The 22,198-nt window shown below is 39.2% G+C and overlaps 1 protein-coding gene across 1 annotated transcript in view; it reads left to right on the top strand.

Moving 5' to 3' along the window:
* Positions 1 to 22,198, top strand: part of LOC116719118 (myocyte-specific enhancer factor 2A-like) — a 50,279-nt gene that overhangs the window by 18,919 nt on the left and 9,162 nt on the right. Inside the window, 2 exon segments of the mRNA XM_032561510.1 lie at positions 4,117 to 4,306; positions 10,826 to 11,029. Coding sequence (XP_032417401.1) covers positions 4,253 to 4,306; positions 10,826 to 11,029 — 258 coding nt within the window. The 5' untranslated portion in view covers positions 4,117 to 4,252.

The following is a 22,198-nucleotide window of genomic DNA, read 5'->3' as shown; positions in this document are numbered from 1 at the left end:
AACGTTTGTGGGGAAATAAAGAATCCCCAGTTTTTGCCGTTACAGAGTAAACATCTCACCGATATTGAATTGTGTTTTGAAGCTTCTGCAGTCAGCGAAGAGTGTTTCAGTCCATGACAAACCTGCTAATTGTGCTAAAGGCAGAGAAGCAGTTCACCGTTCCAGGAAAACCGTTTATACACCGTCATCAGTGGTGATGCTAATTCATGGCAGCCTGCATTGTGGGAAACTAGTTGTTGCGTAGATGAGAGTGTGAGCAGCGCATACATGAGAGTAATTGACAGCGGTAAGACTCTCCTCCTGGCTCTGATTGGTTGTTTCTGACGGAGCAGTGCGTTTCATTTACCGTTTGTGTAGAAGAGCTTTGGGAGAATACCAAGAAGCTCTTTTTGTTTTTCACTGATTGTCTCATGTTATACTGTCACGACATAATTACAGTTTTATCAAATGTCTAAAAAACATATTTTTATATAAAAGTTTTCTACAGCAGTTTTAAATTTAAATGTAAGTAAGATTCAGAAGATGGTGTTGGATGTATAAGGTTATCTCTACAAACTTTTTACATGTTTAATTATAAGATCTGCAAATTAATTTGACCAGAAGCAGTGGAGTTACGGTAATTACATAAACATAATATTGTCAAAATTACCAGCATAAAATAGTGCCTATGTTCTTCATTGTAAAAGATGCAACTTTTCTAATGGGTTTAGTATCATCGTAGGTCTTAGTAGAGCTCAAGTTGAGCAGATGTTTATGTGAGTGTTGGTTGTCTTCCAGTGTTCTGGATCGATTTTGGCATCAGCCGGATAGAGTTTCTGCCATAGTAACAAATTGCATCCACATTGATCAGGACACGCTGTCTGGGAGGTGAATGTAAAAAGAGTTGTGGGACACACCTCGGTGTTGGTTCTCAGGCTGAAGCCAATTCATAGTCGCTGGGTTCTGTTTGTGTTTAAAATGCTTTATTTACAGTTCCAGAAACAACTTACCATTCCAGTTATTTTTTTTCAAACTAAATATGTCTTTTTATGTACTTAATAATAATAGAGGCATACCTTAGTTAGACAGACAAGTCACAAAATGGGTGACTCATTAAAACATGATGGTGTCTTAAAAAATGGAGACACTTTTGTCCCTACGGCTTCCTGTAGTGCATTGTCATAAGAACAGCGTGGTTTTACACAATGCATCACTTTTAACATTTGTTGGTATTTATTGTTGTTGATAAACCGTTGCAACCCTGCATGTCTTTGGATTACATGAGTTTGTGCCAGCCCACAAAACGCACAGCATGAACTCCTTAGACAAGAACTGATTTGCCTTGAACATATTCAGTGGAACATCATTTAAAAGTTCCACCCGTCCACTGTGTATAGCAATTAACTTATTATTCTTGTACTGTGACACGAAGCTTGAGTACCTGCAGAGAATCATGCAAACTCCATGCAAAAAGTTTATGGCGTACCGATCCAACGTTAATATCTGTCAGTCCTGATATTGAAAAGAATTCTGTATCAGTGAGAGTTTGCCCGATCCATAAAGGCAAATCTATTCAGTCTAACTCTATGCTTTTTGCTCTGAGTGACTTTATTATTTATTTGACATTATATTTAGAATTCCTAACTACACTTTCTGAGCCATTTCAAATAATGTTTGTTGTAGTTTATTTTCTACATTTTTGTCAGTTTCAGTCTATTTATTTATTCTACATTAGCTGTTATGCTCCTAATTGCACTGACTGAACAGATTAAAGTTGTTTTTACCTGTTTGACCAAATTTGTGAAGCTACTGGTGTAAGTAAGTGTGCTGAGTTATCAAATAAATTTGTAATTCAGTATATGTATGTCTGTGTTTTAAAATGAGAAACATTTTAAGTCAATTCAGCACTGATTTTCTGTATCAGATCGGTATCGGTCGATACTTAACCTCAGATATCGGTATTGTTAGTGAAAAAAGTGGATCTTGCGTCTCCTGGTGGCGACAAGATTCAAGGGATACAGATACTTTTGCAAGGCGCTGCGTCGCACAATCCATTTACCTACCAAAGATGAACTCGAATGTCTAATGTTTAGCAGAGTCCTGCTACAATATCAATACAGTAACTCAGTTACCGCGGCCCTTGAAAGGGCCTTTTGTGTTTCACAGATTATCATACTCGATCAAAGTGATACAAAGTGTTCTTTTTCACCACAACAGCGACTCTAAGATATCATCCCACCGAGCACGTTGAGGAAGAAACGTAGCAGAGTTTGAAGATAAAACAGATTTTTTTTTTTTTTTATCTTCTCCCTCAAAATATTTTGGTTTTTCCATCCAATCATCCAGATTGTAAAAAGGATGAATCTAAATCCCTAATATGTAAGGAGCCTTTGTCTGTAAGGGGAAATAGAAGAGAAAATGGGAGATGCATTATAAATATTCTCTTCATTTCTGTTTATTTTTCATTTTGTGGCATTAAGTGACTGTCACTCTACTATATTGTCTTTCATGGAACACAAACTCCCTGTAAATCAGTAAAAAGTGGTCAAACATGTTGATTTGATGAAGGCCCATCACATTAGTCCAATCTCTGGAGGGGCGTGGGGGGCGGGGGGCCTCGAAGGTCTGCAGACGTCCAGGGAGGGTTCGGTTTAAGCCTGGCTTCGTCTCGCTCTCTGCCTCCTCCCAGATCAGATGAGATTAGGTTAAAGTGCTAAGGAGCTCTGCAGGGGCACAGCAGAGCGCAGAAACGCTGAAGCTGAGGAGAGGAGGGACGCAGCAGAGCAGGTGGGCACCGGTGCAGGGAGGGAAGAGAAATCAGCAGAGAGCGTGCTGGTGGATCCTGGGTGGTTCCTGCAAACGGAGGCTGAGGTTTGACACAGAGTAGACAAGCAAATGTTTGGTTATTTTTTTGTTTAGCTGTTTGCTGTGTTTAATGCAACATCCAGCGATTACAGATTCATGGGCAAACAAAAAGGGACAGAGAAGTTTTGAATATAGTATGCTCTGTTTCCTGCTGTTGAAGCAGGGTACTCATGCACTCTTAAAAAGTCTTAAATTCATGCATCTAAAAATTAAGGGCTTGAAATGTCCTAAATTAATTGAAAAACAATGTTGGTCTTAAATGTTAATCAGAGGTCTTACTTTTTTTGTAGCAGGATTATTTAATCATATGTATTTTTATGCAGTTTTCTTTTTTCTTGTGGGACTTTATTGTTACACAAAAAACTTTGAGTAACACACGGACATCCTCATTGCGTTCTGTGACTCAAAGTGGTGGTGGCTACTGAAATGAAATGAAATGAAATGAAATGGAAGCCTTTATTGTCATTGAGCTGAATTAGTAGAAGAAAATTCAGGATTGAACTGAAGATGGTACAAATGATGAGAAGAATCAAAATAGAATAAAAGCTAGTAAATAGCTTCTTATATACGCTTGCTAGTTAGCTAGCTAGCATTTACTCTTGATAGGCGTAAAAAAAGCTAGCTAGCTTTATCCTCATTAGCTAGCTAGCACTTACCCATGATGGTAAGTGCTTTTTTATGTCCGAGCTAAAAGGACATAGCTAATTAGTTTTACCTTTGCTAGCTGGATAGCTAACAAGAGTAAAGCTAGCTAGCTTTATTACGTTCATAGTTGGCAAGTGCCAGTTCATTGCCAACTGGCCGGACGATGTCTGTCCTATACGGCTCACTTCTGTCGCTAACTCATACTATTTGTTTATTTGTGATTTTCTTTTGTCCATTTCTGTCATGATACAAGTACCAAATTTTATTCTTAATAGTCTTAAAAAGTTGCTGAAACTTACAGGAACCCTGAAAAGACTCTTTGTCTGTTGACAAGAAGCTGGTAACATTTCCATTGTTTTAGTTTGACGGTAAAGTGACGCATGAGGATGGAGTTGGGGGGGGTAAAAATGTCTGAAGTTGTTTTGCTAATACTTAGTGCTGACTCAAAGTCGAGGAAATCACAATAATGATCCCATAAATGACATTAATCACAAAGGTAGATGCAGTTGATGATCTTCCAAACTCCCCTCATGTCTGGTAAAAAAAAAAAAATGCATCTAAGCTGAAGACGGGTTGTGATGGAGTGAAAGCAGGACTTGTTTGACTCTGCGTGTGTCTCTCTTTCAGCAGGCCGATGGCGAGCTGATGCCGGCGTAACAGCAGCTGACGTCGGGACTATGTGTTAAGGATTGCCTTTTGAATTTTTAACCACCTTGAGCCCGCTGGTATTCCTCTTCGGCTGTTAGTGGAGTTTGTGTCGGCCATGGGGAGGAAGAAGATTCAGATCAGTCGGATCCTGGATGAGAGGAACAGACAGGTCGGTGCCTCCTTCCCCGTCTGTCTTCTTACGTCGTTTCTTCTGATTACATGTTGTTTTCTGGAAGACAGAAAGTAACAGTATCATCTGTGCTTCTGAATACCTGTGCAAAACTGTAATTTTACTGAAAACCAAGAAACCAAGACAGTTTCAAAGATCGTGCATCTTTGAAACTGTCTGATGCATGATGTAGTGGAAGGAAATTTCTCCTGAAAACATATGATTTACATCTGTAGAAGAGCAACTGGAACCGGTGGAGCTGGTGTTTTAGAAGAGTCTCGGCAGGTTTGGTGATGATGTGCTACAGACTGAGTTGAGATCTAACATCTAGAGCTGAGAGGATTAGAATGTAAAAACAAATCTTTACTCGTGTACAGCAATATGCATAACTAACATGTGCAGTGATGCTAATGTATGTAAAAAGTAATTTACCGGCGTACCTCTAGTTACAGTACCTAATGCAGCTTTTATAGAAATACAAGAAATATCCAGATGTTTTCACTCATCCCCAACTTTTACAATTGTCACATTTTGTTACATTACAGCCGTAAACTTTAGTGTATTTCATTGGGATTTTGTCACAAACCAATGCAAAGCAGCATACCTGTGAATTGGAATTAAAACAATGATTTTCAAATGTTTTAGTCATTAAAATCTCAAACAAAATCTAAAAATCTAAAAACAAATGTGGCATTACTCTGACACTCATTCATTAAAATTCAGCAATCAGTTGGTTTAAAACCAATGTATTTAGTGACTGGAATCGATCTGGGTGTAATTAAGTATAAGTTTAGTTGAAGGTTTCAGAGGTTCTTTAGAGAACGTTGGAGAACAAACAGCTTAACATAGAGCAGACGGGGCAGGGTGGATGCTGTGGAGAAGTTGAAAGCAAAGTTAGGTTAAAAACAAGAACGCTTTGAATGTCTCACAGAACAGTTCAATCCATCATCTAAAAATAAAAGAACTACGAGACAGCTGTTGTCTTGTTAAGGTGAGGTTGTTTAATTAAAATGACAGACTGGTTAAGGAGAGCATTAAATAGAGAAGCAGCCAAAAGGCAAATGGCAACGCTGGAGGAGCTGCAGTTTAGGCTCAATAATCTGTTGACAAGACGATCACAAATTCTGCCCTCTGCAAATCTGGCTTTCATGAAAGAGTAGCAAGAAAAAAAAAATGTTGTTGAAAGAAAATTTGATTACGGTTTGCCACGAGCCATGTGTAGAAAATGATCATTATTTGGTTTGGTCAGATGAGACAGAATTTAAACTCTTCGGTAGCGGTGCACTGATAAATCGACCCAGATTCCCTTAATTTTGAACGATCAGCTATTGGCCGATACTTCCATGAAAAACCAATCTTATCCGCCTCTGTAAAGTTCTGAAAATCAGCTACTCTTCCCTTTTGCTCTGCTGTGAGACAGACCTGCCCTCCAGGTCACGTCTTCATGACAATAGTCACCCCACTGCTGCAATACTTATTAACTTTTAAGACAAAATAATTGATATTGGCCAAAAATGTTCAGGCATTTTAAAGACCGGTGATCAGCCAGGAAACTACAGTCTGATCGCCGCGGATTTCTGATCTACAAGCCGAGCTAATAACCATCTGCACATTATCATGCTGTGCTGATGCTTTTCTTCTGCTCAGAGTCTATAGAGAAAAATAAATGGAGCTTAATACAGGAGAATTTGGAAGAAAACCCCTATGTGTTAGAAGGGCCTAGTCAAAGTCCAGACCTAAATTATTTGAAAATGAGCGTAGAGACTTGACATTTGCAAAACTGAGATTTCTAAAAATACTTGCTGGTGTATTTGCAACTAAAAGCAGTTGTGTGTAGAATGGATGAGGAGGACTTGAAAGAAATGCACTCCACACTTTTCAGCTTTTGGTGATAAAAACCAACAATTGAAAACATGCTTTATTTTCCTTTTGTTTCACAAATATGATTTGCGTTTTTCCATCACATTAAATCCCAATAAAGTTGATGACATGGATGAAATGTGGGGGGCATAAGTTGGAGCATTGCGTGTCATTTAGCAAATCACTCCAGATCGGATCTCCCGTTACAAAAACAGCGTTAGGCCTCCATCCCGAGGAGCTCCTGGACCTTTCTCTGCACCGTTTCCTTTCTGAGACAGCAGTGTGCGCAGCTGCTGGGCGGTGAGGGCAGTAATTTCTGGTTAGCAGCGCTCGGACAGCACCCTGTCATTAGCAGGGCGGGTCAGCGTCAGGGACACACAGTGGCCCTCTCTCCTCACATCTCCTTACATCTCCACGCGGCTGGCCGCTGGAATCCCTCGCTGTCTGACTCCTCTATATATACTTATATATATATCTATATATATATCACCCCCCCCCTCAACAGCACAACAAATACCAGCCTGTCTGGAAGGATTGCACAGGCTCTGGAAATATGGATGTGGCTGGAAATAAATATCTGGGAAGATTGTTTACATTTGATGTTTGGTTGTCTCGGCCCGAGCTGTTTGAGAACGGACACTGCTGCAGTTGTCTGGTGTGCATATCGCCCCGAGTCTTATATTTAGATCATGGGCTCTATTTTAGGAAGTTGGCTTGCGGTTTTGTTTTATCTGTCAAGCACATCATCTGTTTTTAGCCATTTTTTCTGCTTTCTCATTTTATCTTTCTGGTACATATTTCGTTTCATATATATATATATGTATGTATATATATATATATATATATATATATCGTATATCACGATACGATATTCTGATCACGATATGACATGTATCACAATATTTGGCAAACGATACAACTCGATGCGCTTTTGCGGTTTTCTGAGTGATTTTAGTGACATTTTGTGTTCCATAGACTTGGATTTAATTAACTGAAAACTGATTAAAAGCACCAACTACACAATACCTGACTCTGATTGGACAGAGTCTAACAGTCTACAGCTGGACAAAATGAATCAAAGATGCAGTGAGAAAATTAGTTGCTGTCATTTAATTCATGTGGATTTTACGCCAGAGCGCCAAATCCTCTGGCGTACCTGAAGATTACATTCTTCAGGTAATCGTTTATATACAGAACAGAAACCACTAAGCTAAAAACGAATTACGAAGTGGATGCCAATAGTCGCACCGATATCCAAACTTTGCATTAATTTCGCCATCTCACTGCTTTTGCCACTGCTCCGTTCTGCTTCTCTTTCACAGTTACTTGCGCAACTTTACTTTGTTTCTTAGCAACAAAATACAGCCCATCGTTATTTATTGAAGATTTGAGATTTCCAAAAACAAAGGAATCTAATGTTGCGTTTTGTTGTTTACGTTTGGAAGCTCATTCCCTTTCACATTCCCAGAAAAGCCGGTTTTTGACATTTCTCTGACATTCGGAAAAATATGGTTTACTTATTTTAGCATAACTCCGGTTTTACTTTGCCTATTAACACAATTTAAAAACGTGTATGTAGTTTATAATGTGCACTTTAAGCACAAGTTGAAAGTGAGACTGGGGGAGGCGGAGTCCTGCTGCTACGCCGTCACAAACCAGACATGGTTTAACGTATCGATACTTGCAGATGAAAAATCAATACCTTCCGAGGGTGGAAAAAAAATCAATAAATATTGTAGATTTAATTATACAGCCCTAATATATAAATAAATATATTTTAAATTTTATCTAAGATACTGAAGCAATTGAATTATAGTAAAACACTGCCAAAACCCAAAATCTTACCAAGTAGTAACTTGAAATATGACAAAACAAACTTATAAGTAACTTTTCAGGACGATATAAGAGCTTTTTAAAGTAAATAATTCTTTAATATTGATGAAAAAGTTCCATTGGCAGATTATTTCACTTATAACTTGGGAAAAATTTTAGTTATAAGTGAAATAGTCTGCCAATGGAAATAGTACTTTTTTCATCAATATTAAGGAATTACAGACTTAAAACAAGCTTCCCAAAAAATTACTTGTAAGTTTGTTTCGTCTTATTTCAAGTTTGCTTTATTTGCATTAGAACCTAGACAAAAATCACTTGGTAAGATTTTGTGTTTTTGCAGTGAAAACCACCATCACTTATCTACCAACAGCAATGAGATGGTTATTTATTTAGTTGTGCTTTCTAACCTGAACATATTAGAGCCTAAACAGAGTCCTTAAGCTCCCCGTCACCTCTGCAGTCAGTGAGCATCCTTGGTGCTCCAGTCCCAGGTGAGGCGCTCCGAGCGCAGGACGATCGGTCCCACCCAGCACTTGTCCTCTACAAAGCGCCTTCTGCGCCGGTCGGGCCGGTATGCAAATACGCTCTGATCTGCACCGAGAACCGTCTGCTCAACTGACTGGCTTTCAGGTGGTGGAAAACAACAACACGTTAAGCAAATCCCAGTGCGGTGAGCTCAGTCAAATGCATTTGTTGGATCAGACTCTCGTCAAAGTGGGATAATGTGTAATTTCATGCTGCTACTAACGATTAATCGGCACGTTTTATGATTAAGTGATTAGTCTACATCTCACATTAAATGAGTTTGAACTTTTTTTATAGTACGTACACTAAATTTTTTTGTATACGAATTACAATATAAACAAAGTATAAATTTTAAGAGCTTTTCCTTTGTAGTGGAAGTCAATTAAAAAATTGTAATCAAGTTATGAAATTAACCCTGAAATTTCATAATCGCAATAAGTCGCATTTTAGTTAAAAATCATATGTCGACAAAATTAGCAAAATATTCAATTCAAAACCCCTTTTTGCTGTTAAATAATTGAATAAATAGACAGGTGAGCTCAGCAAGAAAATGTATCTATTGTTTTTAATCTGTTAGGTTATTGAAGCGTCAGATTGGTACTCTTATACAAATTCGGCTGTCAAGGGTCAAGGGTCGCTGATGATTCATGGGAGTTCTGTAGAAATAAATACTTCTTTAGAAATGTGGGCTGTGGGAAAAATGCTGACATCAGCATTTTTTTGCATTGAGATACTATCTTAGGCTCCTTTTAAACTCACTGTAGCACAATTTGAACACCGCAGTCTGTTCCAGTGTCCAATCAGATCAGTTTTTTTTTTTAAATAAAAAAACGAACCCCCAGTTGGCCAGGAGAAGCGACTTTGTCATCCATTGTTGTTGTTTGTCGATGTCGCTTGTGAGTCAGATTTATTGGTGCACCGCCACCAGAAACTCACAAGTAGAAAGGTTGTGTTTATAACGTTCATTTTGAAACATCAGAATCAGGGACTTCATCAGATGCACGTGAGGAACGAAAATAAAAAAAAGTCTAAATATAACGTATGATCAGAGCTTCAGCGTCAGGATCCCAGAAGGTATGATCACAGAAACATTTACCACCAGAAAAACGCCGTCTGATTCACAGCAGGGAGTGAGACGGGGATGAGAGAGAACGATCAGCGTGTCACCTGGTGCTCACTGTCAGCTGTAAAACAGACACTCCATACATGAAGGCGTTGAGAATATGAGTCATGTTTCCATATGAATCTATTCAATTTATCAGTTGAAGAAGTGGGGGAGAATTTTTTACAATAAAGCTGGGATTGATTCAGTCAACACATTATCAAAGGTGACCTAATGAACAGGTTAGGACAGGTCGGTGGGCTATAAAAAAAACGTGCTCATTACATTTTTTGGCACAAAATCATTCTTAGAAAATGAGATTTCAGTCTGCTCAGTCCTGCCGACTTTGAGTTCCTGCTTAAGGACCGCTTGTCGCCTTAAATCCAAATAATCTGCTGCTGGCCACGCCCTCCAACTCAACACTTACTCTCACACGTGAAAATGGCTACAAACAGAGGCGCAAATATACAACCGCACATCTTTGAAAGCAGAAGTGGCGCCGCCCCGACAACCAACAAGACTACAGGAGGTGGTCTCTGGATAGTGAGTCAACAGTAAGTCTTTTCGGGGGTGCTGTGGTGACGCAGGGGTGAAGCACAGCCCACATAAAGAGGCCTTATGAATCATGGGAGTTCTGTAGAAAAAAATACTTCTTTAAAAATGTGGGCTGTTGCAGGTTCGATTCCCGGCCTGGTGACTTTTGACCCCTGTCTTTCCTCTCTCTCATTACTCTACTTTCCTGTCACAGTACTTTCAAATAAAGGCCACTAGAGCCAAAAAAAACCTTTAAAAAAACTAAGTCTTTTCCAGCGGCCATTGTACAGCGAATACAGTGGCAAAACCAGCTGACCAAACATGCTGGAGCTCCGCAGTTGTTGCTAAGCTGCGCTCAGCTTGGGGGGTGAGATGAGTTTCGATTGTGACACAACAATCGGGAGGTTTTTGAAAAAACTAATTTTCCAGACACCAACAAAACCAACTGAAGGATGAAACCCTGCAAAAAGTGGGTTTTGCATAGTAGGTCCCCTTTAAATATGTCAGAGGACATCACAGGGGCCGGTGGTATTCAGTCATGGGTTAGGCCACCAACAGAGCCTAACCCATGACTAACCAAACCCATGTCCATTTGGTTAACAGAACCAAATGGATCTGTTAACACAAATCCATTTGGTTAGTTTGGGTTTGCTTTGCTCCTCCAGGTGACTTTCATGAAGAGGAAGTTCGGCCTGATGAAGAAGGCCTACGAGCTGAGCGTTCTCTGCGACTGTGAAATAGCCCTCATCATCTTCAACAGCTCCAACAAGCTGTTCCAGTACGCCAGCACGGACATGGACAAAGTCCTGCTGAAGTACACCGAGTACAACGAGCCCCACGAGAGCAGAACCAACACCGACATTTTAGAGGTAAGGAGTCGACGGCAGCGTCTTCAGAGGATTCGCTTTGCCTCCCACTTGTCTTATTTGCTCCGTGTGCGTTCTGTTTATAGAGAGCGCATATTAGTTTTGATTAAAAGGCGCGACATGCAAATATGCCTCACGTACAACACGGCTTGTTTTGCATCAGCCGCCATGAGGCGTGTGCGTGTACAGTTAGTGAGAGGAGGAATCTGTCTGACCGACGTTTTCTTCGTCCATGTCAAGAAAAGGGAAGGAAGTGACAAAAAGGATGTATTTTAAAAAGGGGAATTTTGTGCTACAATGTAGAGCTCAGAATTTCATCTTGATGTCTCTTTACTTCACTGTTTTTCTTTGAAAATGTAAGGAAGTGAAATGTTCATAATTTAAAAAAAAGAGCTTAAGCTTTTGTGTGACAGACGAAAATATGAATAACAGATAGGCAGATTGGTTTCATTTCTCAAATTCTAACGATTTAATCTGATATTGTAATGTCCACTTTTAGGCCTTTTGAGTTGCTCTCACTATTTTGTATATACATGTCACTACTTATGCTGGTGAGAAGCATATTTAATGTGGCTCTAAATGTGAGGAAAGAAGCAAATTCTGTGAATGCTCAAGTCAAGTATGTATAGTTTTTATTCACTTTCTGTTTTTCATTATGTGTATACTGGAATGAAAGGTGCTCTACATGTGGTATATTACAATCTTGTTTTAGATTTAGATTTTTAACAAAATATTAAGAATTACCATATGAAAGTTAAATGCCCATCATGCAGCCTGCTGTGCGAACGACTACGTTCTTGATGCTCAATTCCAATTTTTTGCAGAAAAATGTTTTGTTTTCATGTGGATAACTTTGCCAAAAAATTATAACTCAATATATATATATTTTAAAATACCTCAATAACAATATCGTAGATGGTATTCCACATTTTCTGCTTTCCCTCTTTTATTTTTTTCTTGGGCTAAACAAATATGTAACATCAAAACATAGTTGTTGTTTTCTTTTACTTTTCTTTATGAACAGCCACTAGAAGTAAATAATATATTCTGATGTCAATATATACAAAATCACAGAATATGTTTAGAGCGTCCAAGAAAATATAAATGCAAACTAATTCTGGTCACAAGTAACAAAACTTAAAAACTCAAATGAAACAAAGAAAACATTTGTTTTTCTAGTTGTTAAATACTGTTTGTGAAAAAAGTATGTGCACAAGTAAGAATCTGTTCAATATGAAAGGAAATCTGGTGGGGTTGTGAGTTATTGTCGAGCATTGTCACATCAACAACGTAAAAAACTGCAGACTGGTCAAATATTCACCAGCTAAATTAATCAAAAAGTAGGTCGAGCTGCCATCAGTTGGAGCCGCTCCAAACAGTCGGTGTCAAATTCTCCTGCACAAGATGTGCGCAGACTTTTAGATGTCTTTAACACGGTGTCTAGAAGTCGTGTTCAAATTACAGATGTTGCCATAAAATGAGCGGCAGTCTGAGTCGGCTTAGGATGAAATCTCAGCGCCATCAAAGTTTTTTCCTGCCGTTTTCATTGCACACGCCAGCAAACACCCACTTTCCTGAAACACAGGTGTTTCAGTGAGATGCTTGTCCTGTTTCATAGTCTCTACTCATTGGCTCTGCTGTTAGAAACCAATGGCCAACATGACTCGTGTTCTGTTTATTTAAACTTCCACTGTGTGTTTGCCTTTCTTGGAGCCTGACTCTCACACTTGTACCAAGTTGTGATTTTACTCCTTCAGAGGAAATTTGATACATTTACTTCCTGAAAATGTACATTTAAGGCTCCACTTTGTGGCAGCCCTCAATGTGGAAAAGCCTTCAAGCTTCAAAAAAGTTCCTACTTTGCCAAACCAGTTGCAGTAAAGATTATCAATACGCACAATTCAAATATTGATACTAAAGAGTGTCTGTGTAAACTCTCCTGCTGTGAAACCACAACTGGACACCTGGGGAAGCTCCGACAGCCATTAGCCGTGCAGAATTTGCCTTCTCTCCGCCTCATTTTGTTTATTCCCACAAATGTCATGCAGACAGACGAGCCGGCTAAGGCAGCGCCTGGCCAATTGGAAGGCTGCTTGTTTACATATTGGTCTGTCTATTTGCAACATTTAAGCATGAAATTTGACTATATTTAAAGGACGGGCCCCTCTCGCTACAACAGGCGTCCCATGTCGGAGAGGTCCCACGAGAAGCTCCTTTGGATCAAATTATTATGATCAGGCAGGAAAATTAAGCACTCAAGTTTTTTTTTTCCACACAGAACAATTGTAATATGTAAAGATTTTGTTTAATGTATGTAAAAATGACCAAAAATGATCATTTCATTTTTATTTAAATGACATCAAAACGTCTTGCAATTGTCAACAGCGGGTTTGGAAACAGCTGGTTCAGGGTAACGTTTTGCCGCCATTGTTGCATCATTTACTCCTCAAACGTAGGAGCTGAAGACACCAGTAACTGTTTAACACACAAACAGTGGCACTTTTTTTGCGACACTGAGCATTTAATGTACCTTTTGGATCGGTAATGGGAATGACGGGTATGGCCTGCTGTGAAAGCATTTTTAAGATAATGCCACCCCTTTTAAATCGTTCGTTTTGGCGTCTTTTTCATGCGTCAGTGCAAAAACAAACTGGCTGACTGTCAAAGGAGGCACAAATAATTATTAAGGCTGGTTGAAATTAAGATTGTTGACTGAAGCTGGCAAATGATCCCAATTTATTTGCGGTTAGAACCACCATAGATTGAGAATGACAAAAACCAGTCTATTTGAAGAACAGGCTAACATTAAACTTAGATGAGCCTATTGAAGAAATTAACATTTATTAATTTGAGCAAATTTAAAAAATGTTTCTGAAGCACTTTTAAAATAGAATACCAAGTATGATTTTTCACAACAACAAAAAAAAAAATGAAGAAAACCCATATTTGTACTTGTTTGTCATGGTTTGTCATTGTTTGTGGTTTTCCATTGGCTCATCTTATCTTTGCGTTTTTAAAATAGCTTTGTTTAATTGCTCTAATCGTGATTAGAGCTTAATCACGATTAGAAATCACTGGTAACGGCAACTATCGTGACAGAGCAGCTTTTAATCTTTAGTCATTTTTCTGAGAAGGGCCTGTTCAGTTTGTGGTCATATTTTTGGAAACAGCAACCTAATTGTGACATCTCATTTGCTCAACTAGCTGTGAACAGTGCTGTATTGTTGTAAGATAAATGAGAAATAACTAGTGCTGTTCTCACTGTTTGTTTGGTATGATCCCTCCAAAAGAGCCTCCAGACCTTTTATAAATTAGTGTGTCTTATTGTTGGACTCTAGCACTTAGCATAGGATAAAGCTTGCACTGTGCCCACGGTCGACTGTATCGACTGGCTCTGTTTATTGGGGTGCTACATTAAACCGACTCCCTTTTCCGTCTGGCATTCTGGTCAGGCTTCTAACAAATAATACACAGGATGGGGCGTGCTGTGGTGGCGCAGGGGGTTAGCACGCCCCACGTTTGGAGGCCTTAGTCCTCGACGCGGACGTCGCGGGTTCGACTCCCGGTCCCGACGACCTTTACCGCATGTCTTCCCCCCCTCTCCTCACCCTCCTTCCTGTCTGCCTACTGTAGAAAAAAATACGAGCCACTAGCGCCGCAAAAACTCTTCGGAGAAAAAAAAAGGAAAAAAATAATAATAATAATACACAGGAAAACATTGTGATGGAGCCTTAAGAAAGGTGGTGTGTGTTTGCAGGCATTTGTTTGTAATACATCGTCGGGAACATTTTCCTGAAACATAATACGTTGTGGGGACTGAAGCCTGGTCCCCACAAGGGGAAACGCTATTTTTGGGTCATAAGTTAGATTTAGGACTAAGGTGTGAATTGAGTTTTGGATAGGGTCAGGGTTACGTATGTAATGGTTAGGGTTAGGATAAGGGTAAGGTTTAGGCTGTAGAAATGAATGGAAGTCAATGGAAAGTCCCCACAAAGATAGCCACGCAAACATGCGTGTGTGCATGTGCATAAACAACTGTCCACAAACCTCAATGACGGCTGATCCAACATAAGTTCAGAAGTGTAGGTCAAAGGTTATCCACCACAACATCAACAACCGAACGTTACTACAAGTTACTGCAATCACATGTGTCTCCGCAGGCTGTTGAATCATTGAGTTTTTCACACAAAAACTTCTGCTTTCGGGTGCGTTTGGCTTCACTTTTGGTCAAATCAGTTCTGATGTAGTTTAACGTGCCGAACTGTATCGCTGCAGCTGCCTCTGCCCGATTTCAAGATACAGAAAAGATTGGATGACTTCTCTTTGTGATTTTCTTTTTTCCATACATAAATCTCGCATGATTTGGGATTACGTGCATTTGACTTTAACCATGAAGAGATGTAGTCTGAGTCATTAAATGTCACAACAGTCACAGTCTACAAAGTTTTTTAAAACAAAATCTACAATCTATTCAAAACAGTAACAAGTTGTACTATTTTCTATAACATTTACATCTGAAACAACATATTTACACACATTAAAATAAAAACATACCTTGCTTTTCATCCTTTCTTTCCTCATTGTTTGACAATAAAAAAAGACTAAATTTCTCCTGCTTTAGGTCATCTAGGATTTTCAAAACATTTCTATTTATTAGACGCCAGAATGATTTAGCCTGGCAAATGAACAAGCTAATATCAGCTCGTACTGTTTGTGTTCCTCCACTGCTGCCAACATAGCAACTTTGTTATATTTCGCACTTTTTCAGACAAAAAAGAATTTATCTCGGCCTTAATCAGAATTGGCACATCGGGCTTTTTAAAGATCGGTGATCAGCCAGGAAACTGCAATCGGTGCACTCCTAGTTAGTAGTATTATAATTGTTCTAAATGTTGTCGTAACAGCAGAATAATTGTTGCTTATTCTGTTACACAACAAAAACACAAATTCTTACCAAGTGTTTTTAATCTATTTTCTAGTGCAAATATCTTAGTACACTTTAAATAAGACAAAACCAACTCATAAGTAACTTTTCAGCAAGATATAGGAGCTTGTTTTGATTCAATAATCCCTTAATATTGATGAAAAAGTTGTAGTACCACTGGCAGATTATTTAATTTATTACAAGGCATTTTTCCCATGTTATAAGTGAAATAATCTGCCAGTGGAACTAGAAATTTTTCATCAATATTAAGGGATTAATAACTTAAAACAATCTTGTATTTCTTGCTGAAAAGTTAATTGTGAGTTAGTTTTGTCTTATTTCAAGTGTCCTGCGATGTTTGCACTAGAAACTAGACTAAAAATACTGGGTAGGATTTAGCAGTGTAAAATGTGCAGACATGCACACCACAAGGCCATGAAACCGTGACGCTTTTTACCAAAAGCTACCATTCCGTGACAATGTCACGCAGGCCCATTCCCAATGCAGCGCTGTAAATGTTTAAAAGCTTGCTTTCTTATTGATCCCAACAGTAAAACTAGTCAAATGCTTCACAGCATTTGACTAGTTTCGGGCTGCATTTGACTAAACAGCCAGAAAGCCCTCGCTGGTCACTTCATCTTTCTGACAGTTTGCTTTTGTCACTATAATTGACCCAGGCTCGCGTCCAGCACAGTGAAGTTTCAACAACAACAGAGACTCTGTCCAAGGTATGCAGTTCAGTCATGTCAGCCTGCGGAGATGAATGAGAAGTTCAGCGGAAAGAGAAGAACTACGACAGAGTGGAAGCTGAAAGTGCGGCGTGCGGCTCAGCCGTTATTTAGCTCCAATCCTTCAGAACGACCGCACATTTCCTATAGGATGCGTTCTCCTGGAGTCTGCTTTTTTCTTTTCTTTTCTTTTTTTTTAAATGCCAGCGATTTGTCGGATTAAATCTCAAGTATTGTGCCCTATTCTTAGCCCCGCGGGGCAGTAGTCACTCGCCTGAAAGAGGCTCACTGGGGGGGGCAACGCGGGGCTTTCTTTTATCTTTGATGCAGCGCCAACAGCTACAAGACATCACCCTCACATGCTGTGATTCTTAACAGTGCAGCTCATGCCTCTTGGTGGCGGTCAGCCAGATGCCTTTGGAGATCCACTAAAGCCTGCTTTGACATTTGAGATGATAAGAAGGCACACACCCTCAGATCCTGTAACAGACACTTAGAGATAGTCCTCAGAGGCCAGACATGATGCAGTACTTTAAACCCCCCCTACACACACACACACACGCACGCACACAAACACACACACATATCTATGGAGACTTATCTCACCGTGCGAGTCTTGGGACTAAATCCTGCTCGACCCACATGCCCTTGTTCTGCTCTGCTGTTCTGCTCTGCTCCTCTCTGTCCTGGTGTCATCCAGTATTAGCCTCTTAGTGCATTTTTCAGGAAAAGGCATGCATTATAAAGATGGACACAGATGCTATAGACTCGTGGCGTCCAATTTGGTCCCCATCAGGTTGGCAGGAGAGCTGCAAGAAGAGCAAAAAATATATACAGTACAGACCAAAAGTTTGGACACACAGTTGTGTCCAAACTTTTGGTCTGTACTGTATAACTGAGTATTTAATATAAGAAGCTAAAAATGCACCGATCTACTTTTTTTCATCCCCGATATCGATACTGATATCAATATCTGAGGTCCGGCATCAATCCGATACAGAAAAACGGTGCCGACCAAAAACATTTCCTTTTTTTTTTTCAAACACAGACATCAATGTACTGAATTGAACATTTATTAGATAACTCTGCACCGGTGCAGCACACTTAAATACATCAGTAACTTCAGAAGCTTGAAAACAAATAAAAACAACTTCAGTCAGGGCAATTAGGACTATAACAGCCAGTGTAAAATAAATAATAAAGAAACTGAAACTGACAGAAACAATAGGTTGACTATATTGGTAAAACATGTAAAAGATAAACTACAACAAACTTACTTTCAAATGGTTCAGAAATTACGAATTTGAAATGTAAAGTAAAATAAACAATAAAACATAGTGTCACCAAGAGCACAAAGCGCAGAATTAGCCTGAATAGATCTACGTTTATGGATCGGGCGCATTGTCACCAAATCTAGAATCTTTTTCAATTTAGGGACCGATTCTGGTATCAATATCGGATCGGTGCATTTAGGAAATAAAATCGGTTAGTAGATTCAGTAACGTTCAGTCTGCTTTGTTTTCCTACTGTAGTCAATATTTACTTTCCCTTATTTTGTTCCCTGTTTTTAATTATAGTGTTAACTTTCTGAGTGAACCCTTTGCCATGGCAACAGCCCTCATTATGTAACAGTAAGCGCTGAGCGGGAGCCTGTAGCCGTCTGCTGTCCTCCCACCTCGGCCGCTGGGTGAGCCGGCCCCCCTCATCAGAGCGTGTCCAGTCTGCTGAAGGCATTCAACTTGTGTTGTGAAATGATAAATAGGATATAGAATATGTGATCAGCTCATCTTCAAATCAACCAGTTGCAATAATTACAGTCCTTGACATTTATTATTAGATGTACCTTTAAAGGCACATCTAATAATAGATGTTATTAGATAATAATTTATTGATGGGGCTGCATCAATAAAGGCACAGCTAATGCTATGCCTTTATTCTAAAAGTAAAGCTTTTGAGATTGACATGAAATAGTTTATCATTGTAAACTCTATGCCTTTTGTTTTTAAGATTTTTACAGTTCTCTGTCCTGGTCTCTGCAAGAAGTGACGAAATTCCAAAAGTAAACATTAGCTTGCAATGGCTCTAAATGTTATACAAAAACTCTGGAGAAAGTTCTGGATTATTAGAGCTGCATCATGCAACTTTTATGGAAAAAGAATCTGTCTTTTTTGTTGTTTTTTTTACATATTTGGTTCTGTCTCGTGATGTTGTCTGTCTCGTGTTATACTGTCAGGACAAATATGTAAAAAAGAAAACTATTTTTTATGAGTTCCCTACTTCTACCACAACTAAGGTTATGGTGTGTTTCAGCTGTCAGTGGAATAAATACTAATGTCACTATTTCATCCAAATGAGCTGCAGTGATGAGTCAGTTTACTTTAAGCCATTAAAAGCAGCTAATTAACCCGTCGTTGTTCAACTCGTCGTCTCCTCTGCATAGGTAGGATATAGACTGACTAAGCAGTTTAGCTTAAATATGCTTAGGTTGTGTATCAAGGACCTGCTGTTGGAGGGAAAAGTAAAGTTTGCTGTTTTGTTTCTTTTTGTTGAAATACTAAACAGAATTGATGGACAGGTTTGTGTCATCCAGTTCCTTGCAACAGTAGTCACAGCTCTTAAAGTTTTCCACTTCGCTTTAAACTACAACCACAAACTTTTATGTATTTCTTGGAGGTTTTTTACGGGACGTAACATCACAAACAGTGAAGTGGAAGGAAAATGATGTATGGTTTTAATTTAATTTATTTTTATATATATAAAAAGTAACTGAAAAGGGTATCCTTACTCACAACAACAGAAACGGTTACAACAAGTCTCCCGTTTTACCGCTCCTGTCCACACGTGCAGCTGGAGGAGAAAAACACAGCGCTCCGTGTTGAGTCACGGATCCTGTGGCTCACTCTTCACTGTCCAGTGCAGTCCAGCGTCTAAAAAAAGAAGAACGTGGGACAACTGCAAGCTCACCGAGACGATGGTGGTGGTAGAAGAGTCTAATTTAATTTAGTTGATTTGATTAGGACAGTGCACATTAATCAATATCGCCACAAATCACGGCGGCGTAAATATGCAGGAATTAGCGCAGTGGCTAAATTTTGTCCTCGGAGAAGTGAGCAGAAAAAAACTAAACACCTCACTATACAATTCCCAGGGCAGGACACGTAGTTTTATTAAAAAAGTACAAAATAATAATAGTAATAATAACATCCTCAATAGAAAACAATTACATACGAAATAACAACCAACAGACAGGAACAGTACAAGATCTGGACAGCTGTTGTATTTGTTGTGCACTCAAGAAATATTGGACCCACCGATCCACTTTTTTTGCCTCTTCCAATAAAATACCGGTACCTGAGGTTTAGTATCGACCGATACAGAAAAACACCTGTCTAAAAATGTTTCTTTTTTTTAAACACAGACATAAATGAACTGAATTACAATTTTATTTGCTAACTCTGCACGAGTACATCACATTTTATAATTTAAAATACACCAGTAGCGTCACGGGTTTGGTCAAACATGTAAAAACGACTTTAATTAGTTCAGTCAGTGCAATTAGGAGCAAAAGAGCCAACGTGAAATAAATAATAAAGAAGCTGAAACCGACAGAAACAGCAGGTTGATTGCTTTGGTCAAATGTAAAATAAACTTCAACAAATCTTTTAAAAATGTTCTTAAATGTAATTAGGAATTCTAGATACAATGTAAAATAATAACAAAGCATGACGTCACTCTGTGTACAAAGCATAGAGTTACACTGAATAGATCTGGCCTTATGGATTGTGCACATGGTCACAGATTCCTGATCTAGAATTTTCTTCAACATCGGGACCGATACAGATATTTACATCATATCGTTGCATCTCTACCAGCTGGCTGCGAGAAAGAAAATAAAAAAAGAAGAAAGAAAACTATGAGAAGTCCCAAATGCTATTTGCCACAACCCATTTAGGGGTCGTATCAATTATCTGGAAGAAGGTGCTCTGGTGAGCTGACAGCACAGCCTTCGAAGTGCGGAGCTCTTAAAAAGTTCTGCAGTTCCTCTCCGACTCGCGTCGCTGTCAGAGGATTTCTCTGACCGGATCAGAGAAGACGCAGCACATGTGCGTTCGTTTCAGGAGTTTACGAGAGCGTTGAAGCGCTCTGCTGCTTTACGAGAGCTCGAGTGTGTGACCCCTCGAGAGGTCAACCGGCTGCGAAAGTGGCGTTCAAGGTCTGTGGTGGAAAAATAGACGTGTCAGAGTGTTTTTAAAGCTTTGGGGTAACTACCAGTGTCTGGGAATGCAGCGGCCGTGTGCCGGTCGGCCAGTCCGTCCCGTTCACGCTGTGACCTTATAATGAGAGGAGCAGAGAGGAGGGAGACCGCAGAGCTCGCAGCGCGCTCCAGGCTCGTCTGCTAGTGCAGGTGCCGTTAAATCCCATCCACTCATCCACTCCGCTGTGCTGTTTTTATGTTGTTGTTGTTGTTTTCAAGGTGCGTCATCTTTCCCAGTGTTTCGCTAACAACGCCACAGCTAATTTCAAGGTGTGAAAACACACAGGTTCTGCGCTGAGCCGCCTCTGTTTGAGGAAGGGGAATTATGTAACCTTCAAGATGCATATCTTGCTCCGTTAAGGTGGAGCCCAGGATGTTTTCTGTGTGAAATCATCCACAGCTGATGAAGTCAAGCTGAGCACTAAAAACAGCTGATGTGTGGTTTTGTTTGTTTTTTGTAAATCTGAATGCTTTTTACCACAGACCTTTTAAATTAATGGTAGCTACTGGCTTTGATAGAATATTTTTATATATACGGTCACAAGCTGCGTTTCCATTACAAATATGTGTAAAACTTTGTTGATATTCCATTAATGTTGAAAAAAAAAAATTTTGCAAACAAGGTTTTTCCATTAAATCAGGAATTAGAACAAACTTAGAATGCAGAGGAACTCTCCTTACTTCCTTAGATTAACATGATCAGAACAAAAATCTGATATAAATTACGGACTACTTAGTTTTAAACATGGGGAACTAATATGTAGGGTTTTTTTTTTACTTTTTCTTCTTTTGCTCTTTTCTTTGGTTTGTTATTTTGTTTGTATCTCCTTCTAATTCATGTAAACCACTTCGAATTGCCTTGTTGCTGAAAATGTGCTATATAAATAGAATTACATTAATTACCTTAAATAAGAAGCGCAATTAAAAATCACACGTGAATGCGTTTGATCACACGAAAAGTCATTAAACACATCGTTCTCCAATTACCGTACTTCCTGTGGTCGTCTTCTTTGTGGTTTGCGTCAGTAGCGACATCCCGTCGTTCATCATGTGACTCGTACGATTGGGGGACCAGTGTTTCCATTGCAGTTTTGCCAAATAAACCAATTTGTGTCCTAATAAAACACACTTGTGGTTTGTAGCATTCGTTTTCTGCTGTGACGTTGCAGGTTCAGTTCATGAACTTGTTGCCCTTGAAATGTGAAACAACTGAGAAGATCGCAGAATGTCTTACTGGGAATATACTGTGCAATAATTAAAATAAC

This window comes from Xiphophorus hellerii, chromosome 4, assembly GCF_003331165.1.
Source record: "Xiphophorus hellerii strain 12219 chromosome 4, Xiphophorus_hellerii-4.1, whole genome shotgun sequence".
Classification (NCBI taxonomy): Eukaryota; Metazoa; Chordata; class Actinopteri; order Cyprinodontiformes; family Poeciliidae; genus Xiphophorus; species Xiphophorus hellerii.
Note: the sequence above shows the minus strand (reverse complement) of the source record. Positions and strands in the feature narration are given on the sequence as shown.